Below are 22295 nucleotides of genomic sequence, written 5' to 3'. Positions count from 1 at the left end.
ACAGCCGGTGTTTCTTTGTTTGTTGTGAAGCTTTAACACAGAGCGGTCAAGCGAAAATGTTTCTCTACGTCAGGGGGTCACCAATGCGGTGCCAGCGGGCACCAGGTCGCCCGTAAGGACCAGATAAGTCGCCTGCTGGCCTGTTCTAAAAATAGCTCAAATAGCAGCACTTACCAGTGAGCAGCTTCTATTTTTTACATTTTATTTATTTACTAGCAGGCTTGTCTGGCTTTGCTCGACATTTTTAATTCTGAGAGAGACAAATCTCAAATAGAATTTGAAAATCCAAGAAAATATTTTAAAGACTTGGTCTTCATTTGTTTAAATAAATCCATTTATAACTTTCAGAAAGACAATTTTAGAGAAAAAATACAACCTTAAAAATGATTTTAGGATTTTTAAACACATATACCTTTTTATCTTTTAAATTCCGTCCTCTTCTTTCCTGACAATTTAAATCAATGTTTAAGTATTTTTATCATTATTATTGTAAAGAATAATAAATACATTTGAATTTAATTCTTCATTTTAGCTTCTGTTTTTTCGACAAAGAATATTTGTGAAATATTTCTTCAAACTTATGATTAAAATTCAAAAAAATTATTCTGGCAAATCTAGAAAATCTGTAGAAACAAATTTAAACCTTATTTAAAAGTCTTTTGAATTTCTTTTAAAAATTTTGTTCTGGAAAATCTAGAAGAAATAATGATTTGTCTTTGTTAGAAATATAGCTTGGTCCAATTTGTTATATATTCTAACAAAGTGCAGATTGGATTTTAACCTATTTAAAACATGTCATCAAAATTCTAAAATTAATCTTAATCAGGAAAAATTACTAATGATGTTCCATAAATAATTTTTTTATCCATCCCATCCATCCATTTTCTACCGCTTATTCCCTTTCGGGGTCGCGGGGGGCGCTGGCGCCTATCTTTTTATTTTTTTCCAAAAGATTCGAATTAGCTAGTTTTTCTACTATTTTTTGGGGGTTGAATTTAGAATTTTAAAGAGTCGAAATTGAAGATAAACTATGTTTCAAAATTTTGTTTTCATTTTTTTCGTGTTTTCTCCTCTTTTAAACCGTTCAATTAAGTATTTTTTTCATAATTTTTTCTCTACAAAAAAACCTTCCGTAAAAGGAAAAAGAATGTATGACGGAAGACAGACAGAAATACCCTTTTTTTTAAAAAATATATATAGATTTATTTATTAAAGGTAAATTGAGCAAATTGGCTATTTCTGGCAATTTATTTAAGTGTGTATCAAACTGGTAGCCATTCGCATTAATCAGGGGTTGCAAAAAGGTTGGTGACCCCTGCTCTACGTCAACCAGCAAGTTTTTGGATGGGAAAATTGTGATATTAAGTCGGCTCTTACCGGAAACTTGAGTGGATTATGCGACTTTCTCCTGTAGCTGTGATCTTGGTTCCTCTCAGAGACACTGGCGTTCACCGCAGCCCTCCGACTTTCAGGTATGAATTTAGAATCTCCCTAGAACACTATTAACACAATAAGCAGATAAGGGATTTTCCAGAATTATCCTAATAAATGTGTCTAATAACATGTGAATCGTTCACACTGCCGTCGCCTTTTTTTTCCCTTTTCTTTAGTGCTTCACTCTAACTTTCCTCATCCACGAATCTTTCCTCCTCGCTCAAATTAATGGGGAACTCGTCGCTTTCTCGGTCCGAATTGCACTTTCTGTGAGGAGCTCCACAACCCGTGACGTCACGTGCACATCGTCTGCTACTTCCGGTACAGGCAAGGCTTTTTTATTAGCGACCAAAAGTTGCGAACTTTATCGTCGATGTTCTTTACTAAATCCTTTCCACAAAAATATGGCAATATCGCGAAATGATCAAGTATGACACATAGAATGGACCTGCTATTCCCGTTTAAATAAGAATATCTCATTTCAGTAGGCTTTTAAATGTTTCCAATGGCGTTGACTTTATCGCTACTATCGCGATAAATCATTGACTTTTCTGTCTGTAGTCCAAATAAAGCACACTTAGTGGACAATATTTGACCAACATTCTTTATTTCTGACTCTGCTAACTTCTCAGTATGTTCACACAAACATGTGGGTGTAATAATAGATGATAAAATGAACTGGAAATCTCAAATATAAATATACAACATAAAGTAGCAAGAAACCCGTCAATAATGAATAAAGAAAAGGAATGTTCTAGACCAAAAATGACTTCATATTTTCTACTGCTCACTCGTGTTACATATCTGAGTTATTGAGCGGAAATATGGGGAATAACTACAAATATACTTTTAGAGAGCTTGCTCGCTTATGGTGCTATGTTGACAAATTGAGCCGCTGCATCGCCTCTGAGTTGGTGAAAGTTAAATCTAGATTTATAAGTCATACATCTCGCCTAGATAGTAGAGGGTTGTGGACAAAACCCCACAAGTTGGTCGACTTTGACATCCAACCTGGACCCGGAGATGACAAGACGCTGCTAGCAATAGTCAGCTAACAATGGAGCCAATGGAAGTCGCTCTATTCTACCTATAAGGCGCTCTAAAAAACATCTTAAAACCTCCATCAAAGTTTTGTATGTGTTTTTTGATCATACTGCAAGTATATATGTAACATATATCTACATATTATGATCATGCTGTAAGTGTATATGTAATGTAATAACATTCTTAATAAGATGTAATATTTACATATTTTCATCATGCCGTGAATATGTATGTAGTATCTCGTAACATTCATGATAACATGTGATATTTGCATCATGCTGTAAATATATATGTAATAAAGGAACATTAATATGTAATATTTACATATTTTCATCATGCTGTAAGTATATATGTAGTATCTATTAATATTCAAAATAACATGTAATATTTGAATATTTTTATAGTGCTTTAAGTATATATGTAATGTAGTAACATTCATAATAACATGTAATATTTACATATTTTGATCATTCTGTAAGTATATATGTAACATTCATAATTACATATAATATCTACATATTATGATCATGCTGTAAGTGTATATGTAATGTAGTAACATTCTTAAGAACATGTAATATTTACATATTTTCATCATGCCGTGAATATATATATGTAGTATCTAGTAACATTCATGATAACATGTGATATTTACATATTTTGATCATTCTGTAAGTATATATGTAACATTCATAATTACATATAATATCTACATATTATGATCATGCTGTAAGTGTATATGTAATGTAGTAACATTCTTAAGAACATGTAATATTTACATATTTTCATCATGCCGTGAATATATATATGTAATATCTAGTAACATTCATGATAACATGTGATATTTACATATTAGGATCCTGCTGTAAATATATATGTATTAAAGGAACATTAATAATATGTAATATGTACATATTTTCATCATGATGTAAGTACATATGTAGTATCTATTAATATTGAATATAACATGTAATATTTGAATATTTTTATCGTGCTGTAAGTATATATGTAATGTAGTAACATTCATAATAACATGTGATATTTACATATTTGGATCATGCTGTAAATATATATGTATTAAAGGAACATTAATAACATGTAATATTTACATATTTTCATCATGCTGTAAGTATATATGTAGTATCTATTAATATTCAAAATAACATGTAACATTTGCATATTTTTATCGTGCTTTAAGTATATATGTAATGTAGTAACATTCATGATAACATGTAATATTTACATATTTTGATCATACTGTAAATATATATGTAACATTCATAATTACATATAACTACATATTATGATCATGCTGTAAGTGTATATGTAATGTAGTAACATTCTTAATGACATGTAATATTTACATATTTTTATCATGCCTTGAATATATATGTAGTATTTAGTAAGATTCATGATAACATGTGATATTTACATATTTGGATCATGCTGTAAATATATATGTATTAAAGGGACATTAATAATAACATGTAATATTTACATATTTTCATTATGCTGTAAGTATATATGTAGTATCTATTAATATATAAAATAACATGTATAATTTGAATATTTTTATCGTGCTGCAAGTATATATGTAATGTAGTAACATTCATAATAACATGTAATATTTACATATTTTGATCATACTGTAAGTACAAATGTAGTATCTAGTAACACTCATAATAACATGTAATATTTACATATTTTGATCATGCTGCAAGTATATACGTAGTATCTATTATTATTCATAATAACATGTAATATTTACATATTTTTAATTTTGCTGAGTGAACTCTCCTGAAGGAATCTATAGAGTACTATCTATCCATCTATTTGGATCATGCTGTAAATATATATGTGATATAGTAACATTCATAATAACATGTAATATTTACATATTTTGATCATACTGTAAGTACACATGTAGTATCTAGTAACATTCATAATAACATGTAATATTTACATATATTATGCTGTAAGTATATATGTGGAATCTATTAATATTCATAACATGCAATAGTTATATATTTTCATCATGCTGTAAGTATATATGTAATGTAGTAATATTAATAACATGTAATATTTACATATTTTGATCATACTGTAAATATATATGTAGTATCTAGTAACATTCATAATAACATGTAATATTTAGATATTAGGATCAAGCTGTAAGTATGTATGTAGTATCTGGTAACATTCATAATAACATGTAATATTTACATATTAGGATCAAGCTGTAAGTATACATGTAATATAGAAATGTAATATCATCAGAGCACTAATATGATTCATTATAAGAGACTGTTCAAACTACAAGTGTTCAAAAAGTACACAGTACAAGAATTATGTGAAAGATCTTGAACCCTCTTTTTTATTGAGACAAATATTATTTATGTATTTAATGTTTTTTTTAACTTACTATGGTATATTTATTATTTATTCTTTACTGTAGTGTTGCAGAGAACAAGGACATGGGATAACATTGCTATGGTGTCAAAAGGGGTATAGGATCAAATGAGCTCTGCTTCTTCCTACTCCTTTTCGGACGTGCTGTAACGAAACCGCTGGAAGTGTGTGAAGCAACTGAACTGAACTGAACAATCAAATTACTGCATGAGCTGGCGGGAAGTTAGTTTTCCAAAACACATTTGAATGACCTTAATTTATTCGTGTTTGTCTTAAAGAAATGGATTACCACAGCTCGGTTATGGGATTGCAGACCAGTTCTCTCTTACTGTCAGGTTCAAACACCGATGACATCTATTAATCAGACAAGAAGCAAGGAACCAAGCAGAGACAGAGTTTAATATAGCTCATGAGGAGAACGTACAGCGCTGAACACTTAGTCACAGTCTCGCCCTACGCTCTATGGTTCAGCTCCCGCGTCCCTCTTTTTATTCAGAGTTCCACAGTCAACAAGACTGAGGCCACCTCTAAAAGGAGTGGTCACATATATTATGCAAAGCAGGTCCAGGACGCACAGTATGTGACGGAATGGGCTGGGGGCCTTGTGATTTCGCCTTGTCTGCGTGTTGTCCTCTTATCTTCGTTGAGGTCCTTGAAGTCCTTGGTTGTTAGCGGGCTAAAACAAAGATAACATCTGTGGCATATGAGCCACTGATAGTTTTTTTTCCATTGCCGATACTGATACAGATTTCTATTCTCAAGGAGGCCAATAACCGATATTTGGAGGTGATATTCATTTTAACATGAATATTATGTCAGTGAACATCTGGACAAGACTAAGTTGTTTTTAAGATTATTTTTTAGAAAGGTGGGCCCAGTAGAGACATAATGTTTGATGTTGTCTTTAAGTTAGCAGCAAAAAGTATCAAACACCTTTATTAGTGTGTCTAAGACAGACCTGGGCAATTAGCTTGACTCGAGGGCCCAAATTTAGAGAAAAAAAATGTGTCTGGGGGCCGGTGTATCTATTTTTAGGAACACTAATGATAAAAACCTAACACTAAGGTCTCATTGCTAAAAACGTTATGACAACGGAATGGAATAAAACATTTATTTACTGAAAGAGCCAGCCAGAATGTACATGAAAATAATATTAGCTGTGAAGGATAAAACAATAATATAACATGTAATATTTACATATTTTGATCATGCTGTAAGTATGTATGTAGTATCTAGTAACATTCATAATAACATGTGAATGTATTATGAATTTAGAGTCCATGTATTATGTAACATGGATTCTTAATTAGAGACCCACTCATAGTGTTTTTTTTTCATGGCCGAATCCGATACAGATGGCTATTGTCAAAGAGGCCGATAACCGACATTCGGAGGTGATATTCATTTTAACTTGACTATTGTGTCAGTAAACATCTGGACAAGACTAAGTTGTTTTCAACATTATATTTTAGAAAGGTGGGGCCAGTTGTGTGGTCTGCCGTGTCATGTTGTGTGGTCTACCGTGTCATGTTGTGTGGTCTACCGTGTCACGTATTGTGGTCTACCGTGTCACGTATTGTGGTCTACCGTGTCATGTTGTGTGGTCTACCGTGTCATGTTGTGTGGTCTACCGTGTCACGTATTGTGGTCTACCGTGTCACGTTGTGTGGTCTATCTACCGTGTCACATTGTGTGGTCTACCGTGTCACGTTGTGTGGTCTATCTACCGTGTCACGTTGTGTGGTCTACCGTGTCACGTTGTGTGGTCTATCTACCGTGTCACGTTGTGTGGTCTATCTACCGTGTCACAATACGTGACACGGTAGATAGACCACACAACGTGACACGGTAGATAGACCACACAACGTGACACGGTAGACCACACAACGTGACACGGTAGACCACGATACTAAAACATGCTACTAATAATACTGTGACAGACAGTATTATTAGTAGCATGTTTTAACACAATAGGCAGTGTTATTAGTTATTAAAAGCATGTTTTAACATGATAGGCAGTATTATTAGTTATTAATAGCATGTTGTATCATGATAGGCAGTTTTTTTAGTTATTTAAAGCATTCTTTAACATGATAGGCAGTGTTAGTTATTAACATGTTTTAACATGATAGGCAGTGTTATTAGTTATTAAAAGCATGTTTTAAAATGGTAGCGAGTTTTATTAGTTATTAATAGCATATTTTAACATGACAGACAGTATTATTAGTAGCATGTTTTAACACAATAGGCAGTGTTATGAGTTATTTAAAGCATGTTTTAATATGATAAGCAGTTTTATTAGTTATTATTAAAATGTTTTAACATGATAATCAGTGTTATTAGTTTTTAGTAGCATGTTTTAACATGATAGGCAGTGTTATTAGTAGCAATCTTTTAACACGATAGGCAGTGTTATGAGTTATTTAAAGCATGTTTTAATATGATAAGCAGTTTTATTAGTTATTATTAAAATGTTTTAACATGATAATCAGTGTTATTAGTTATTATTAACATCTTTTAACATGATAGGCAGTTTTATTAGTTATTAAAAACATGTTTTAACATATTAACACTTTTATTCGTTATTAGTGGCAAGTTTTAACATGATAGGCAGTATTATTGGTTTTTCAAAGCATTTTTAACATGATAGGTAGTGTTATTAGTTATTAATAGCATGTTTTACATGACAGACAGTATTATTAGTAGCATGTTTTAACACAATAGGCAGTGTTATTAGTTATTAAAAGCATGTTTTAACATGTTAGGCAGTGTTATGAGTTATTTAAAGCATGTTTTAATATGATAGGCAATTTTATTAGTTATTAACATGTTTTTACATGATAATCAGTGTTATTAGTTTTTAGTAGCATGTTTTAACATGATAGGCAGTGTTATTAGTTATTTAAAGCATTCTTTAACATGATAGGCAGTGTTATTAGTTATTAAAAGTATGTTTTAACAAGCTAAGCGGTGTTGTTAGTTATTATTAACAAGTTTTTACATGATAGGCAGTATTATTGTTTTTAAAAGCATGTTTTAACACGATAATCAGTGTTATTAGTTATTAACATGTTTTAACACGATAGGCAGTGTTATTGATTTTCAAAAGCATGTTTTAACATGATAGGCAGTATTATTGTCTTTAAAAGCATGTTTTAACATGATAATCAGTGTTATTAGTTATTATTAACATGTTTTAACATGACAGACAGTATTATTAGTAGCATGTTTTAACATGATAGGCAGTGTTATTAATTATTAAAAGCATGTTTTAACATGATAGGCAGTGTTATTGTTTTTAAAAGCATGTTTTAACATGATAGGCAGTGTTATTAGTTATTAATAGCATGTTTTAACATGACAGACATTATTATTAGTAGCATGTTTTAACACAATAGGCAGTGTTATTAATTATTAAAAGCATGTTTTAACATGATAGGCAGTATTATTGTTTTTAAAAGCATGTTTTAACATGATAGGCAGTGTTATTAGTTATTAATAGCATGTTTTAACATGACAGACAGTATTATTAGTAGCATGTTTTAACACAATAGGCAGTGTTATTAATTATTAAAAGCATGTTTTAACATGATAGGCAGTGTTATTAGTAGCAATCTTTTAACATGTTAGGCAGTGTTTTTAGTTATTATCTGCTCTGTCGTAATAAAAGCAGACTACGTGCTGCTGGCGATTCACTTTGTCTGGGAGGGAATGGAGAAGGTGTCAATCATTCAACGTGACAACAGTCCATGTCTGCTAATGTTTGAGCTTGTATTTTCTCAATGTGATGCAATGTCCACTTTGCAAGTACATAAAAAAGGTGAAGTAACCGAAAACATGTTTTATGTTGTAGTTTCTTCAAAATAGCCACCCTTTGCTCCGATTACTGCTTTGCACGCTCTTGGCTTTCTCTCCATGCGCTTCAAAGGGTTTTCCCTTCGCAGGTGTCATAGTTTTGATGCCTTCAGGTACAATATACAGCAGGGGTCGGGAACCTTTTTGGCTGAGAGAGCCATATTTCAAAATGTATTTCAGTGAGAGCCATATCATATTTTTTAACACTGAATACAATTAAATGCGTGCATTTTTAAGTAAGACCAACATTTTCAGAGTATAATAAGTCTCTTATTCTTTTTAATAACATTGTTATTCTGAAGCTAACCAATAATAAATAAAATGTCATGTCTGTTGATCATGTTTTTGTTTGGCCATGCGCTGTTCGTCCTTTGGACTCTTTAAGTTCCTGTTTTTTTTCCACTCCCTTGTCTGGTTTCCTTGGTTACTCATTTTGTCCACCTGTCTCTGGTGGACAAAATGCCCGCTCACCTGCTTCCCGAGCACTAATCAGAGGCAGTATTTAAGCTCGTCTTTGCCAGTCAGCCGCCCTGTTCTGACTTGTTTCATGCCTTGCCGTAGTTTCGTGCTTCATGCCATGCCAATTAAGTTTTGTTTGATTTATGTTCTCAGTCTGTTTACGCATTAGCTCTGTTCTGTAGCCCAAGTTGTGCCTCCGCTGTGAGCGATTTTTGCTTGTATATTTTTTTAGTTCAAATTAAATCATGTTTTTACCTAAATGCCATCCTGGGAGAACGACCCCGCAGCAATCTGCAACCCCCCCCCCCATCGTGACATAAAATACTTCTTACCATTAATGCGACTTCTTGTACAGGTGCGGTAGAAAACGGATGGATGGATATAAATGCATGAGAATGTTTTATATTTTGCACGTTATTTTTAGCACTGTGATTACCAGCGAAATGATTCATAATTATCGCGTTAAGCAATGTCAGCTAAGATTTATCTGAGAGCCAGATGCAGTCATCAAAAGAGCCACATCTGGCTCTAGAGCCATAGGTTCCCTACCCCTGATCTACAGTGTAAATAGTCATGAAAATAAGGAAAACCCATTGAAATGAGAAGGTGTCCAAACTTTTGGCCTGTACTGCGTCAATACTGAAATATCTGCCCTAACTTTTGATATCAAAGGAAGTTATCCATCAGTCTATTTGTAAAAAAATATAAGAATCAGAGAGTTGCTCATGCAAATGATGTCAATGCAAATGTTGAGGGCAGCCATGATTGCCTTGTAGCCCTCAATAAAAGGAGTCTGACGCCCCCGCCAGATGGAGGAGATTGAACGCGGCGACAAGGGCCGGGTGACGGTGTACTCCATCCAAGGCTGCCCACACTGCCTGCAGGCCAAGGCCACGCTGGCTGGCTTGGGGCTTCCCTTATGTGACGTGGACGTGGGCAAACACCCGGAGCTCCGTGCCAAGGTGAAGGAGCTGACGGGACGGAGCACGGTCCCTCAGATCTTCTTCAACAACGTCCACGTGGGAGGCAACTCCGAGCTGCAGAATTTGGTGAGGAGCAAAGATATTTGACACAACTTGGCGGAGTAACGTTTGTCTGTGCAGGCTCCAGAGGAGCTCCAGAAACTGGTTACTATGGTGAAGGAGGAACCTCTCCCCGCTGACGCTCCACCACTACCGGAGAAGAACCAGTCGGAGAACGCGGCTTGGGACAGTGATCATGGTGAGGAATGTGTAGATTCTTCTCTGGCCTCGTCAACGTCTTCTGCATTGTCCTTGGTGGTGGCTTTTGTTGGCTACTGCCCGCACCTTCAGGGGAGCTGAGGTTCTAATAATAATAATAATAATAATAATAGATTTTATGTGTAAAAAGCACTTTATGTTGAGCAAACAACCTCAAAGATTAGATTAGATTAGATAGTACTTTATTTATTCCGTCAGGAGAGTTCCTTCAGGAAAATTACAATTTTCAGCACAATCCCATTCAAGATCAGACAAACATTACAGGGAGACAGAACAGGATCGCTGACGGGTCTGCCGGCTTCCAGCGCCCCTTACAAAAAAGATGACATACAGGTAAACAAGGGGGGGATGGGAGAAAAGAATAGAAGAATAAAATAAAATTTAAAAAAATCGGTCTTAGTCTGGGCCCTGGAGTGGGGGTGCAGACTGAGGCCAAGGGAAAAAAAAAAAACCAACAACTCAAAGTGCCACAGTGTAAAAAAAATAGTAATAATAAAAATAAATAAAATATAAAACTAGAAACAGCCCAAAGGCTACAACCAGCATGCATGTCTACAGAAAGGCTTTTTTTTAAAAAGATGGGTTTTTAAGCCTTTTTTAAAAGCATCCACAGTCTGAGGTGGCCTCAGGTGGTCAGGGAGAGCGTTCCACAGACTGGGAGCAGCGGAGCAGAAAGCCCGGTCTCCCATTGTTCGAAGCTTTGTCCGTGGAGGTTGGAGGAGGTTAGCCTGTATGGAGCGGAGGTGTCGTGTGGAGGATTTGGGGGTGAGCAGTTCCTTGAGGTATAGGGGGGAATTTCCATGGAGGCACTGGTGGGTTAGTAGGGAGATTTTGAATTCAATCCTGAATGGAACAGGCAGCCAGTGAAGGGATTTGAGAGTTGGTGAGATGTGGTCATGTTTCCGCACTCTCATCAGGATCCTCGCAGCACTATTTTGTATGTACTGCAGCTTCTGGATGTTCTTGCTGGGGATCCTGACAAGAAGTGCGTTGCAGTAGTCGAGCCTCTAGTTCTCATTCGAGTGGTATTCATGAAGCAAACAGCTTTTAGGTAGGGATGTGCCGATCGGTTTCAGCCAAAAAGGTATCTTATCACTAAGGGTGTAACGGTATGTGTATTTGTATTGAACCGTTTCGGTACGGGGGGTTCGGTTCGGAACAAAGGTGCACCGAACGAGTTTCCACACGGACATATTAAGTAGCGCACCGCACGTTGTGTAAACAATGCACACTGAGGCACAACACACGGCATGCTAGCAAAGACCGGGCTACTACAAAATGCAAAAGCCAGAGCTGGGAGACCCTCCTGCCTCGTTAAGATCTCCCGTTTGGGAACATTTCGGTACAACAATGGAGGACGAGAGGTGGACCAAATGAAAGCGGTTTGCCGAATTTGTTCAGCAGGGTATGCTTCTGCCAACACGTCAAACACGCCAACCCATTTAAAGCGCCACCACCCCCACGTGAACATCGCTTCGACGAAGAGAAAGACGAACAAACACAGCTCCCACCGCATTCAAGCAGCCTCTCCTCGGCGAGTCAGGCAGGGCTAAAGCAATAACAAATGTTTTTATAGCAGCGGATTTAAGACCATATTGCATTAAAAACTAGATGTTGACCCACTTCTATGGTGGAAAAACAACGAGCCCATATATCCTTTTACTGCCGTGTTAGCCTGGCACTACCTCGCCACACCTGCTACCTCCGTGCCCAGCCAAAGGGTGTTTTCCACTGCTGGAGGCATTGTAACTGCAAGCAGCTCTGCTCTTTCTGCAGACAATGTGGATAAACTGATTTTTCTGGCAAAAAAACATGAAGATTGAGTGAAAGTCAACAGGGTTAAAGGCTGGGGGGGGGGAGAAAAGTTAATCTGAGGCTGAGTTGGCTTGAAACTGTTTAGTGTTGCACTTTTTGTATGTAGAAGAAAAGTTTTGTCATTTTTTTTTATCCGAGCAATAGCTTAATGTTGCACTTTATACGTGGAAATGTTGCACTTCATATGTAGAAAGGTTTTGTTAAGAAACCAATTCTGAGCCTTATCTTATTTAGTTTTTATTTCATATAAGTTGACTGCATTAACCCGGGCAATGGACCCTGTGTGTATATGTATATGTATATGTATATGTATATGTATATGTATATGTATGTTATTGTTATGCTTAGCATTGTTATGCTTAGCTCACATTCATCACACACACAGCTATTTTAAAGCAATGTTACAAAGATAAAGCCATTGTTTACACATTTTGGTAAATGAATAACCAGAAAATGTATATTTTGTTGTTTTCTTACTGTAATGAACTGAACTGTGGCCTCTAAACCGAGGTGCGTACCGAACCGAAATGTTTGATTACCGTTACACCCTTATTTATCACCATTGCTGACTATCCATCCATCCATCCATTTACTACCGCTTTTCCCTTTCGGGGCCACGCGGGGGGGTGCTGGAGCCTATCTCAGCTGCATTTGGACGGAAGGCGGCGTACACCCTGGACAAGTCGCCACCGTATCGCAGGGCCAAAACAGATAGACAGACAACATTCACACTCACATTCACACGCTAGGGCCAATCATTTAAATTATTATTATTATTATTACCAGACAAAATGAATAATATGACATAGCAAACAATACAACCCCATATTGACTTAAATGAAACAATAATATTACGATAATCGATAGCACAATATTTGAATTTTTGGTCTAAAAGTGGACCATCATTTTAGATTGTATTGTTTCAAGCAAGTTAATGAGAGCATTAATAATTAGCTTTTAGTCTTAAAAAAAGATGTTAAATTGCAAATGTTAGTGTATTTTCGCCGTGTTTATTTTCTTTTTTATTAAAGCATATTAAATTAATCCATAGCAATAATTGATAGCGCAATATTTGATTTTTTTGGGTCTAAAAGTGGACTATAATTTTAGATGCTCTTGTTTCCAGCAAGTTAATGAGGACGTTAATAATTAGCTTGTAGTCTTAAAAATGACGTTAAATCGCAAATATTAATATATTTTCGCCTTATTTTCCTTTTTATTAAAGCATACTAAAATTAATACTTTTCGATAATTGATGGCAAAATATTTGAATTTTTTTGGTGTAAAAGTGGACCATAATTTTAGATTGTATTGTTTCAAGCAAGTTAATGAGAGCGTTAATAATTAGCTTCTAGTCTTAAAAATGACGTTAAAACGCAAATATATATTTTCGCCTTATTTTACTTTTTATTAAAGAATAATAAATTAATCTATAGCGATAATTGATAGCGCAATATTTACATTTTTGGTCTAAAAGTGGACTAAAATTTTAGATGATATTGTTTCAAGCAAGTTAATGAGAGCGTTAATAATTAACTTCTAGTCTTAAAAATGACGTTAAAACGCAAATATTAATATATTTTCGCCTTATTTTACTTTATATTAAAGCATAATAAATTAATCTATAGCGATAATTGATAGCGTAATATTTACATTTTTGGTCTAAAAGTGGACCATAATTTTAGATTTTGTTTCAAGCAAGTTAATGAGGACGTTAATAATTAGCTTGTAGTCTTAAAAATGACGTTAAAACGCAATAATTAATATATTTTCACCTTATTTTCCTTTTTATTAAAGCATATTAGAATTAATACATTGCGATAATTGATAGCAAAATATTTGAATTTTTTTGGTCTAAAAGTGGACCATAATTTCAGATGATATTGTTTCAAGCAAGTTAATGAGAGCGTTAATAATTAGCTTCTAGTCTTAAAAATGACGTTAAATCGCAAAATTAATATATTTTTGCCTTATTTTACTTTATATTAAGGCATAATAAATCTATAGCGATAATTGATAGCGTAATATTTAAATTTTTGGTCTAAAAGTGGACTATAATTTTAGATGGTATTGTTTCAAGCAAGTTAATGAGAGCGTTAATAATTAGCTTCTAGTCTTAAAAATGACGTTAAGTCGCAAATATTAATATATTTTTGCCTTATTTTACTTTTTATTAAAGAATAATAAATTAATCAATAGCGATAATTGATAGCGCAATATTTACATTTTTGGTCTAAAAGTGGACTAAAATTTTAGATGATATTGTTTCAAGCAAGTTAATGAAAGCGTTAATAATTAGCTTCTAGTCTTAAAAATGACGTTAAATCGCAAATATTAATATATTTTTGCCTTATTTTTCTTTATATTAAAGCATAATAAATCTATAGCGATAATTGATAGCGTAATATTTAAATTTTTGGTCTAAAAGTGGACTATAATTTTAGATGATATTGTTTCAAGCAAGTTAATGAAAGCGTTAATTAGCTTCTAGTCTTAAAAATGACGTAAAATCGCAAATATTTGTGTATTTTTGCCGTGTTTATTTTACTTTTTATTAAAGCATATTAAATTAATCTATAGCGATAATTGATAGCGCAATATTTACATTTTTGGTCTAAAAGTGGACTAAAATTTTAGATTTTTTTTCAAGCAAGTTAATGAGGACGTTAATAATTAGCTTGTAGTCTTAAAAATGACGTTAAATCGCAAATATATATTTTCGCCTTATTTTACTTTTTATTAAAGAATAATAAATTAATCTTTAGCGATAATTGATAGCGTAATATTTAAATTTTTGGTCTAAAAGTGGACTATAATTTTAGATCGTATTGTTTCAAGCAAGTTAATGAGAGCGTTAATAATTAGCTTCTAGTCTTAAAAATTACGTTAAAACGCAAATATATATTTTCTCCTTATTTTACTTTTTATTAAAGAATAATAAATTAATCTATAGCGATAATTGATAGCGCAATATTTACATTTTTGGTCTAAAGTGAACTATAATTTTAGATGATATTGTTTCAAGCAAGTTAATGAGAGCGTTAATAATTTGTTTCTAGTCTTAAAAATGACGTTAAAACGCAAGTATTAATATATTTTCGCCTTATTTTACTTTTTTACTAAAGAATAATAAATTAATCTATAGCGATAATTGATAGCGCAATATTTACATTTTTGGTCTAAAAGTGGACTAAAATTTTAGATGATATTGTTTCAAGCAAGTTAATGAAAGCGTTAATAATTAGCTTCTAGTCTTAAAAATGACGTTAAAATGCAAATATATATTTTCTCCTTATTTTACTTTTTATTAAAGCATAATAAATTAATCCAGAGCGATAATTGATCTAAAGTGGACTATAATTTTAGATATTGTTTCAAGCAAGTTAATGAGAGCGTTAATAATTAGCTTCTATTCTTAAAAATGACGTTAAAACGCAAATATATATTTTCGCCTTATTTTACTTTTTATTAAAGAATAATAAATTAATCTATAGCGATAATTGATAGCGCAATATTTACATTTTTGGTCTAAAGTCGACTATAATTTTAGATGGTATTGTTTCAAGCAAGTTAATGAGAGCGTTAATAATTAGCTTCTAGTCTTAAAAATGACGTTAAGTCGCAAATATTAATATATTTTTGCCTTATTTTACTTTTTATTAAAGAATAATAAATTAATCTATAGCGATAATTGATAGCGCAATATTTACATTTTTGGTCTAAAAGTGGACTAAAATTTTAGATGATATTGTTTCAAGCAAGTTAATGAAAGCTTTAATAATTAGCTTCTAGTCTTAAAAATGACGTTAAATCGCAAATATTAATATATTTTTGCCTTATTTTTCTTTATATTAAAGCATAATAAATCTATAGCGATAATTGATAGCGTAATATTTAAATTTTTGGTCTAAAAGTGGACTATAATTTTAGATGATATTGTTTCAAGCAAGTTAATGAGAGCGTTAATTAGCTTCTAGTCTTAAAAATGATGTAAAATCGCAAATATTTGTGTATTTTTGCCGTGTTTATTTTACTTTTTATTAAAGCATATTAAATTAATCTATAGCGATAATTGATAGCGCAATATTTACATTTTTGGTCTAAAAGTGGACTAAAATTTTAGATTTTTTTTCAAGCAAGTTAATGAGGACGTTAATAATTAGCTTGTAGTCTTAAAAATGACGTTAAATCGCAAATATATATTTTCGCCTTATTTTACTTTTTATTAAAGAATAATAAATTAATCTTTAGCGATAATTGATAGCGTAATATTTAAATTTTTGGTCTAAAAGTGGACTATAATTTTAGATCGTATTGTTTCAAGCAAGTTAATGAGAGCGTTAATAATTAGCTTCTAGTCTTAAAAATGACGTTAAAACGCAAATATATATTTTCTCCTTATTTTACTTTTTATTAAAGAATAATAAATTAATCTATAGCGATAATTGATAGCGCAATATTTACATTTTTGGTCTAAAGTGAACTATAATTTTAGATGATATTGTTTCAAGCAAGTTAATGAGAGCGTTAATAATTTGTTTCTAGTCTTAAAAATGACGTTAAAACGCAAGTATTAATATATTTTCGCCTTATTTTACTTTTTTACTAAAGAATAATAAATTAATCTATAGCGATAATTGATAGCGCAATATTTACATTTTTGGTCTAAAAGTGGACTAAAATTTTAGATGATATTGTTTCAAGCAAGTTAATGAAAGCGTTAATAATTAGCTTCTAGTCTTAAAAATGACGTTAAAATGCAAATATATATTTTCTCCTTATTTTACTTTTTATTAAAGCATAATAAATTAATCCAGAGCGATAATTGATCTAAAGTGGACTATAATTTTAGATATTGTTTCAAGCAAGTTAATGAGAGCGTTAATAATTAGCTTCTATTCTTAAAAATGACGTTAAAACGCAAATATATATTTTCGCCTTATTTTACTTTTTATTAAAGAATAATAAATTAATCTATAGCGATAATTGATAACGCAATATTTACATTTTTGGTCTAAAAGTGGACAAAAATTTTAGATGATATTGTTTCAAGCAAGTTAATGAAAGCGTTAATAATTAGCTTCTAGTCTTAAAAATGACGTTAAAATGCAAATATATATTTTCTCCTTATTTTACTTTTTATTAAAGCATAATAAATTAATCTAGAGCGATAATTGATCTAAAGTGGACTATGATTTTAGATGATATTGTTTCAAGCAAGTTAATGAGAGCGTTAATAATTAGCTTCTAGTCTTAAAAATTACGTTAAATCGCAAATATATATTTTCGCCTTATTTTACTTTTTATTAAAGAATAACAAATTAATCTATAGCGATAATTGATAGCGCAATATTTAGATTTTTGGTCTAAAAGTGGACTAAAATTTTAGATGATATTGTTTCAAGCAAGTTAATGAGAGCGTTAATAATTAGCTTTTAGTCTTAAAAATGACGTAAAATCGCAAATATTTGTGTAATTTTGCCGTGTTTATTTTACCTTTTATTAAAGCATATTAAATTAATCTATAGCGATAATTGAGAGCACAATATTAGATTTTTTTGGTGTAAAAGTGGACTAAAATTTTAGATTTTGTTTCAAGCAAGTTAATGAGAGCGTTAATAATTAGCTTGTAGTCTTAAAAATGACGTTAAAGCGCAAATATTAATATATTTTCGCCTTATTTTCCTTTTTATTAAAGCATATTAGAATTAATACATTGCGATAATTGATAGCAAAATATTTGAATTTTTTTGGTCTAAAAGTGGACCATAATTTTAGATGATATTGTTTCAAGCAAGTTAATAAGAGCGTTAATAATTAGCTTCTAGTCTTAAAAATGACGTTAAAACGCAAATATATATTTTCTCCTTATTTTACTTTTTATTAAAGAATAATAAATTAATCCATAGCGATAATTGATAGCGCAATATTTATATTTTTGGTCCAAAAGTGGACTAAAATTTTAGATGATATTGTTTCAAGCAAGTTAATGAGAGCGTTAATAATTAGCTTCTAGTCTTAAAAATGACGTTAAAATGCAAATATATATTTTCTCCTTATTTTACTTTTTATTAAAGCATAATAAATTAATCTTTAGCAATAATTGATCTAAAGTGGACTATAATTTTAGATTGTATTGTTTCAAGCAAGTTAATGAGAGCGTTAATAATTAGCTTCTAGTCTTAAAAATGACGTTAAATCGCAAATATTAATATATTTTTGCTTTATTTTACTTTTTTACTAAAGAATAATAAATTAATTTATAGCGATAATTGATAGCGCAATATTTAAATTTTTGGTCTAAAGTGGAATATAATTTTAGACGATATTGTTTCAAGCAAGTTAATGAGAGCGTTAATAATTAGCTTCTAGTCTTAAAAATGACGTAAAATCGCAAATATTAGTGTATTTTTCCCCTATTTTACTTTTTATTAAAGCATATTTAATTAATCCATAGCGATAATTGATAGCACAATATTTACATTTTTTCATCTAAAAGTGGACTATAATTTTTCAAAACTATTCCAAATAAAGGGGACCACAAGAAATTGCTTTATTAGCTTTATTTGAACAAAAAATCTTAGGGTACATGAAACATTTGTTTAGTATTGTAATTTAGTCCTTAAATAAAATAGTGAACATAATAGACAACTTGTCTTTTAGTAGTAAGTAAACCAACAAAGACTCCTAATTACTCTGCAGTAACATATTGTGTCATTTATACACCTATTATTATGAGGGACAAACTGTAAAAATGGATTATTAATCTACTTTTTCCATTTACTGTTAGTGTTTGCTTATTTTATGTTTTAACATGTTCTATCTACACTTCTGTTAAAATGTAATAATCACCTATTCTTGTCTTCTTTGATACTTTACATTAGTTTTGGATGATACCACACATTTATCTATCGATCCAATACCAAGTAGTTCCAGGATCACACATTGGTCATATTCAAAGTCCTCATGTGTCCAGGGACATATTTCATGAATTTATAAACATAAGATTTTGTGTCGATGAAAAATATTGATATAATCATAGTATCGACTAGATACACTCTTGTACTTGGTATCATTACAGTGGATGTTATAGGTGTAGATCCTCCCTATGGCATTTGTTTACATTGTGCCGCCGGTGAGCTATTGTATCCTCCTACAGTGTGTAGTGAAGCATGTTTAGCTATTCCTCGTCCTCCAGTGATAATACTACTTGTAAGAAACCTGCTTTATTTGTCGGGATTAGTGATTTCCAAGTAGCTAAAACACTGCCGGCCTCTTCATGAGGGTGTTTCCGTGTTATAACTTCACCTTTATCTTTGCTTTTTTTCACCAAAACGCGCAAGTTCTCTTTTTTTAATCTACACACTGTGTCTGCTTGTAGGTAATCTGTGTGTGTGCGCTGCCGAACATGCTCCTCTGCTCGTAAAACCAGTAATGTCGCGACGTGACGACAACGACGGGGGTGGGGGTCTTTTTAGGGGTTGGTATAGTACGGAATACGATTCATTGGTATTGCGGTACTCTATTAATACCGGTATACCTCACAACAGTGTTTTTCAACCACTGTGCCGCGGCACACTAGTGTACCGTGGGAGATTATGTAATTTCATCTAATTTAGTTAAAATATTTTTCGCAAACCATTAAATTATAATCCGTAAATGTGGCGCTGTTGAGTGTCAGTGCTGTCTGGAGCTGGGCAGAGTAACCGTGTAATACTCTTCCTTACCAGTAGGTGGCAGCAGGTAGCTAATCGCTTTGTAGATGTCAGGAACGATGGCAATGGTGTGCAGGTAAAATGGTGTCTAATGCTTAAACCAAAAATAAAGAAAGGGTGAGTGCCGCAAAGAAAAGGCGTTGACGCTTAGGGAAGGCTATGCAGAACTAAAACTGAATGCTGGACTACAGCAAAGACTTACAGCGTGTGGAGCAGCAGATGGCGTCCGCAAAGTAAAAACCCCGTTACCATGTGAGTTGGGAGATTGTGTTAGATGTAAATATAAACGGAATACAATGATTTGCAAATCCTTTTCAACCCATATTCAATTGAATGCACTACAAAGACAAGATATTTGATGTTCAAACTCAAAAACTTTATTTTTTTTTGCAAATAATAATTAACTTAGAAATTCATGGCTGCAACACGTGCCAAAGTAGTTGGGAAAGGGCATGTTCACCACTGTGTTACATCAACTTTTCTTTTAACAACACTCAATAAACGTTTGGGAACTGAGGAAACTAATTGTTGAAGCTTTGAAAGTGGAATTCTTTCCCATTCTTGTTTTATGTAGAGCTTCAGTCCTTCAACAGTCCGGGGTCTCCGCTGTCGTATTTTACGCTTCATAATGCGCCACACATTTTCCATGGGAGACAGGTCTGGACTGCAGGCGGGCCAGAAAAGTACCCACACCCTTTTTTTATGAATCCACGCTGTTGTAACACGTGCAGAATGTGGCTTGGCATTGTCTTGCTGAAATAAGCAGGGGCGTCCATGAAAAAGACGGCGCTTAGATGGCAGCATATGTTGTTCCAAAACCTGTATGTACCTTTCAGCATTAATGGTGCCTTCACAGATGTGTAAGTTACCCATGCCTTGGGCACTAATGCACCCCCATACCATCACAGATGCTGGCTGTTGAACTTTGCGTCGATAAAAGTCTGGATGGTCCGCTTCCCCTTTGGTCCGGATGACATGATGTCGAATATTTCCCTAAAAAAATTTGAAATGTGGACTCGTCAGACCACAGAACACTTTTCCACTTTGCATCAGTCCATTTTAGATGATCTCGGGCCCAGGGAAGCCGGCGGCGTTTCTGGATGTTGTTGATAATGGCTTTCGCTTTGCATAGTAGAGCTTTACTTGCACTTAGAGATGTAGCGACCAACTGTATTTAGTGACAGTGGTTTACTGAAGTGTTCCTAAGTCCATGTGGTGATATCCTTTAGAGATTGATGTCGGTTTTTGATACAGTGCCGTCTGAGGGATGGAAGGTCACGGTCATTCAATGTTGGTTTCCGGCCATGCCGCTTAAGTGGAGTGATTTCTCCAGATTCTCTGAACCGTTTGATGATATTATGGAGCGTAGATGTTGAAATCCCTAAATTTCTTGCAATTGTACTTTGAGAAACGTCGTTCTTAAACCGTTTGACTATTTGCTCACGCAGTTGTGGACAAAGGGGTGTACCTCGCCCCATCCTTTCTGGTGAAAGACTGGGCATTTTTTGGGAAGCTGTTTTTATACCCAATCATGGCACCCACCTGTTCCCAATTAGCCTGCACACCTGTGGGATGTTCCATATAAGTGTGTGATGAGCATTCCTCAACTTTATCAGTATTTATCGTCACCTTTCCCAACTTCTTTGTCACGTGTTGCTGGCTTCAAATTCTAAAGTTAATGATTATTTGCAAAAAATAACAAAAAAAACTTTGTGAGTTTGAACATCAAATATGTTGTCTTTGTAGCATATTCAACTGAATATGGGTTGAAAAGGATTTGCAAATCATTGTATTCCGTTTATATTTACATCTAACACAATTTCCCAACTCATACGGAAATGGGGTTTGTACTGGTAATGATTGCCTGGTTCGTCTCTCTTTAGCCTCCCAAGGGTCACTTTGGTGACTTATTGTAGTTGCATCATGTACTGTCATGGCAGCATGACGGGACACACAAAGATGCATTCAAAGTAGAGGACAAATTTTGCAGCATATGTCTAAGGTCTGTTGGGACATGTGTTGCGTACATCGTCAGCCTGTTACCTTGTGAAATGTGCTTCAGGATGCTGGCTGCAAGGCTTAGTGACATGATGCAAGCACACTGGCTTTTCAAGCTGCTAAATGTGGAGAATATGAGATACATTCACAGTACGAGCACTGCACAGGAAGATGGACTTTTAACTCACTTTTCATGGCACGTCGCGTTAGAGTGTGTTCACCGGGCTAACACGACTAACCAATAACACTGCCTATCATGTTAAAATATGTTATTAATAAACAATAACACTGCCTATCATGTTAAAACATGTTATCAAAAACTAATAAC

The 22295-nt window shown here is 33.3% G+C and overlaps 1 protein-coding gene across 7 annotated transcripts in view; it reads left to right on the top strand.

Moving 5' to 3' along the window:
* The window catches only part of zgc:152951 (uncharacterized protein LOC569013 homolog), a 70506-nt gene that overhangs the window by 2577 nt on the left and 45634 nt on the right, over positions 1-22295 (top strand). For 6 of the 7 annotated variants that reach the window (XM_061879926.1, XM_061879919.1, XM_061879921.1 and 3 more), the window contains 2 exons: positions 10008-10247; positions 10302-10419. In XM_061879926.1, the coding sequence (XP_061735910.1) occupies positions 10008-10247; positions 10302-10419 (358 nt within the window). The remainder of the gene's footprint in view (positions 1-10007; positions 10248-10301; positions 10420-22295) is intronic. The other variant, XM_061879925.1, reaches the window with a different exon arrangement.

This window comes from Nerophis ophidion, linkage group LG19, assembly GCF_033978795.1.
Source record: "Nerophis ophidion isolate RoL-2023_Sa linkage group LG19, RoL_Noph_v1.0, whole genome shotgun sequence".
Classification (NCBI taxonomy): domain Eukaryota; kingdom Metazoa; phylum Chordata; class Actinopteri; order Syngnathiformes; family Syngnathidae; genus Nerophis; species Nerophis ophidion.
This window is presented reverse-complemented; position numbering and strand designations above follow the sequence as displayed.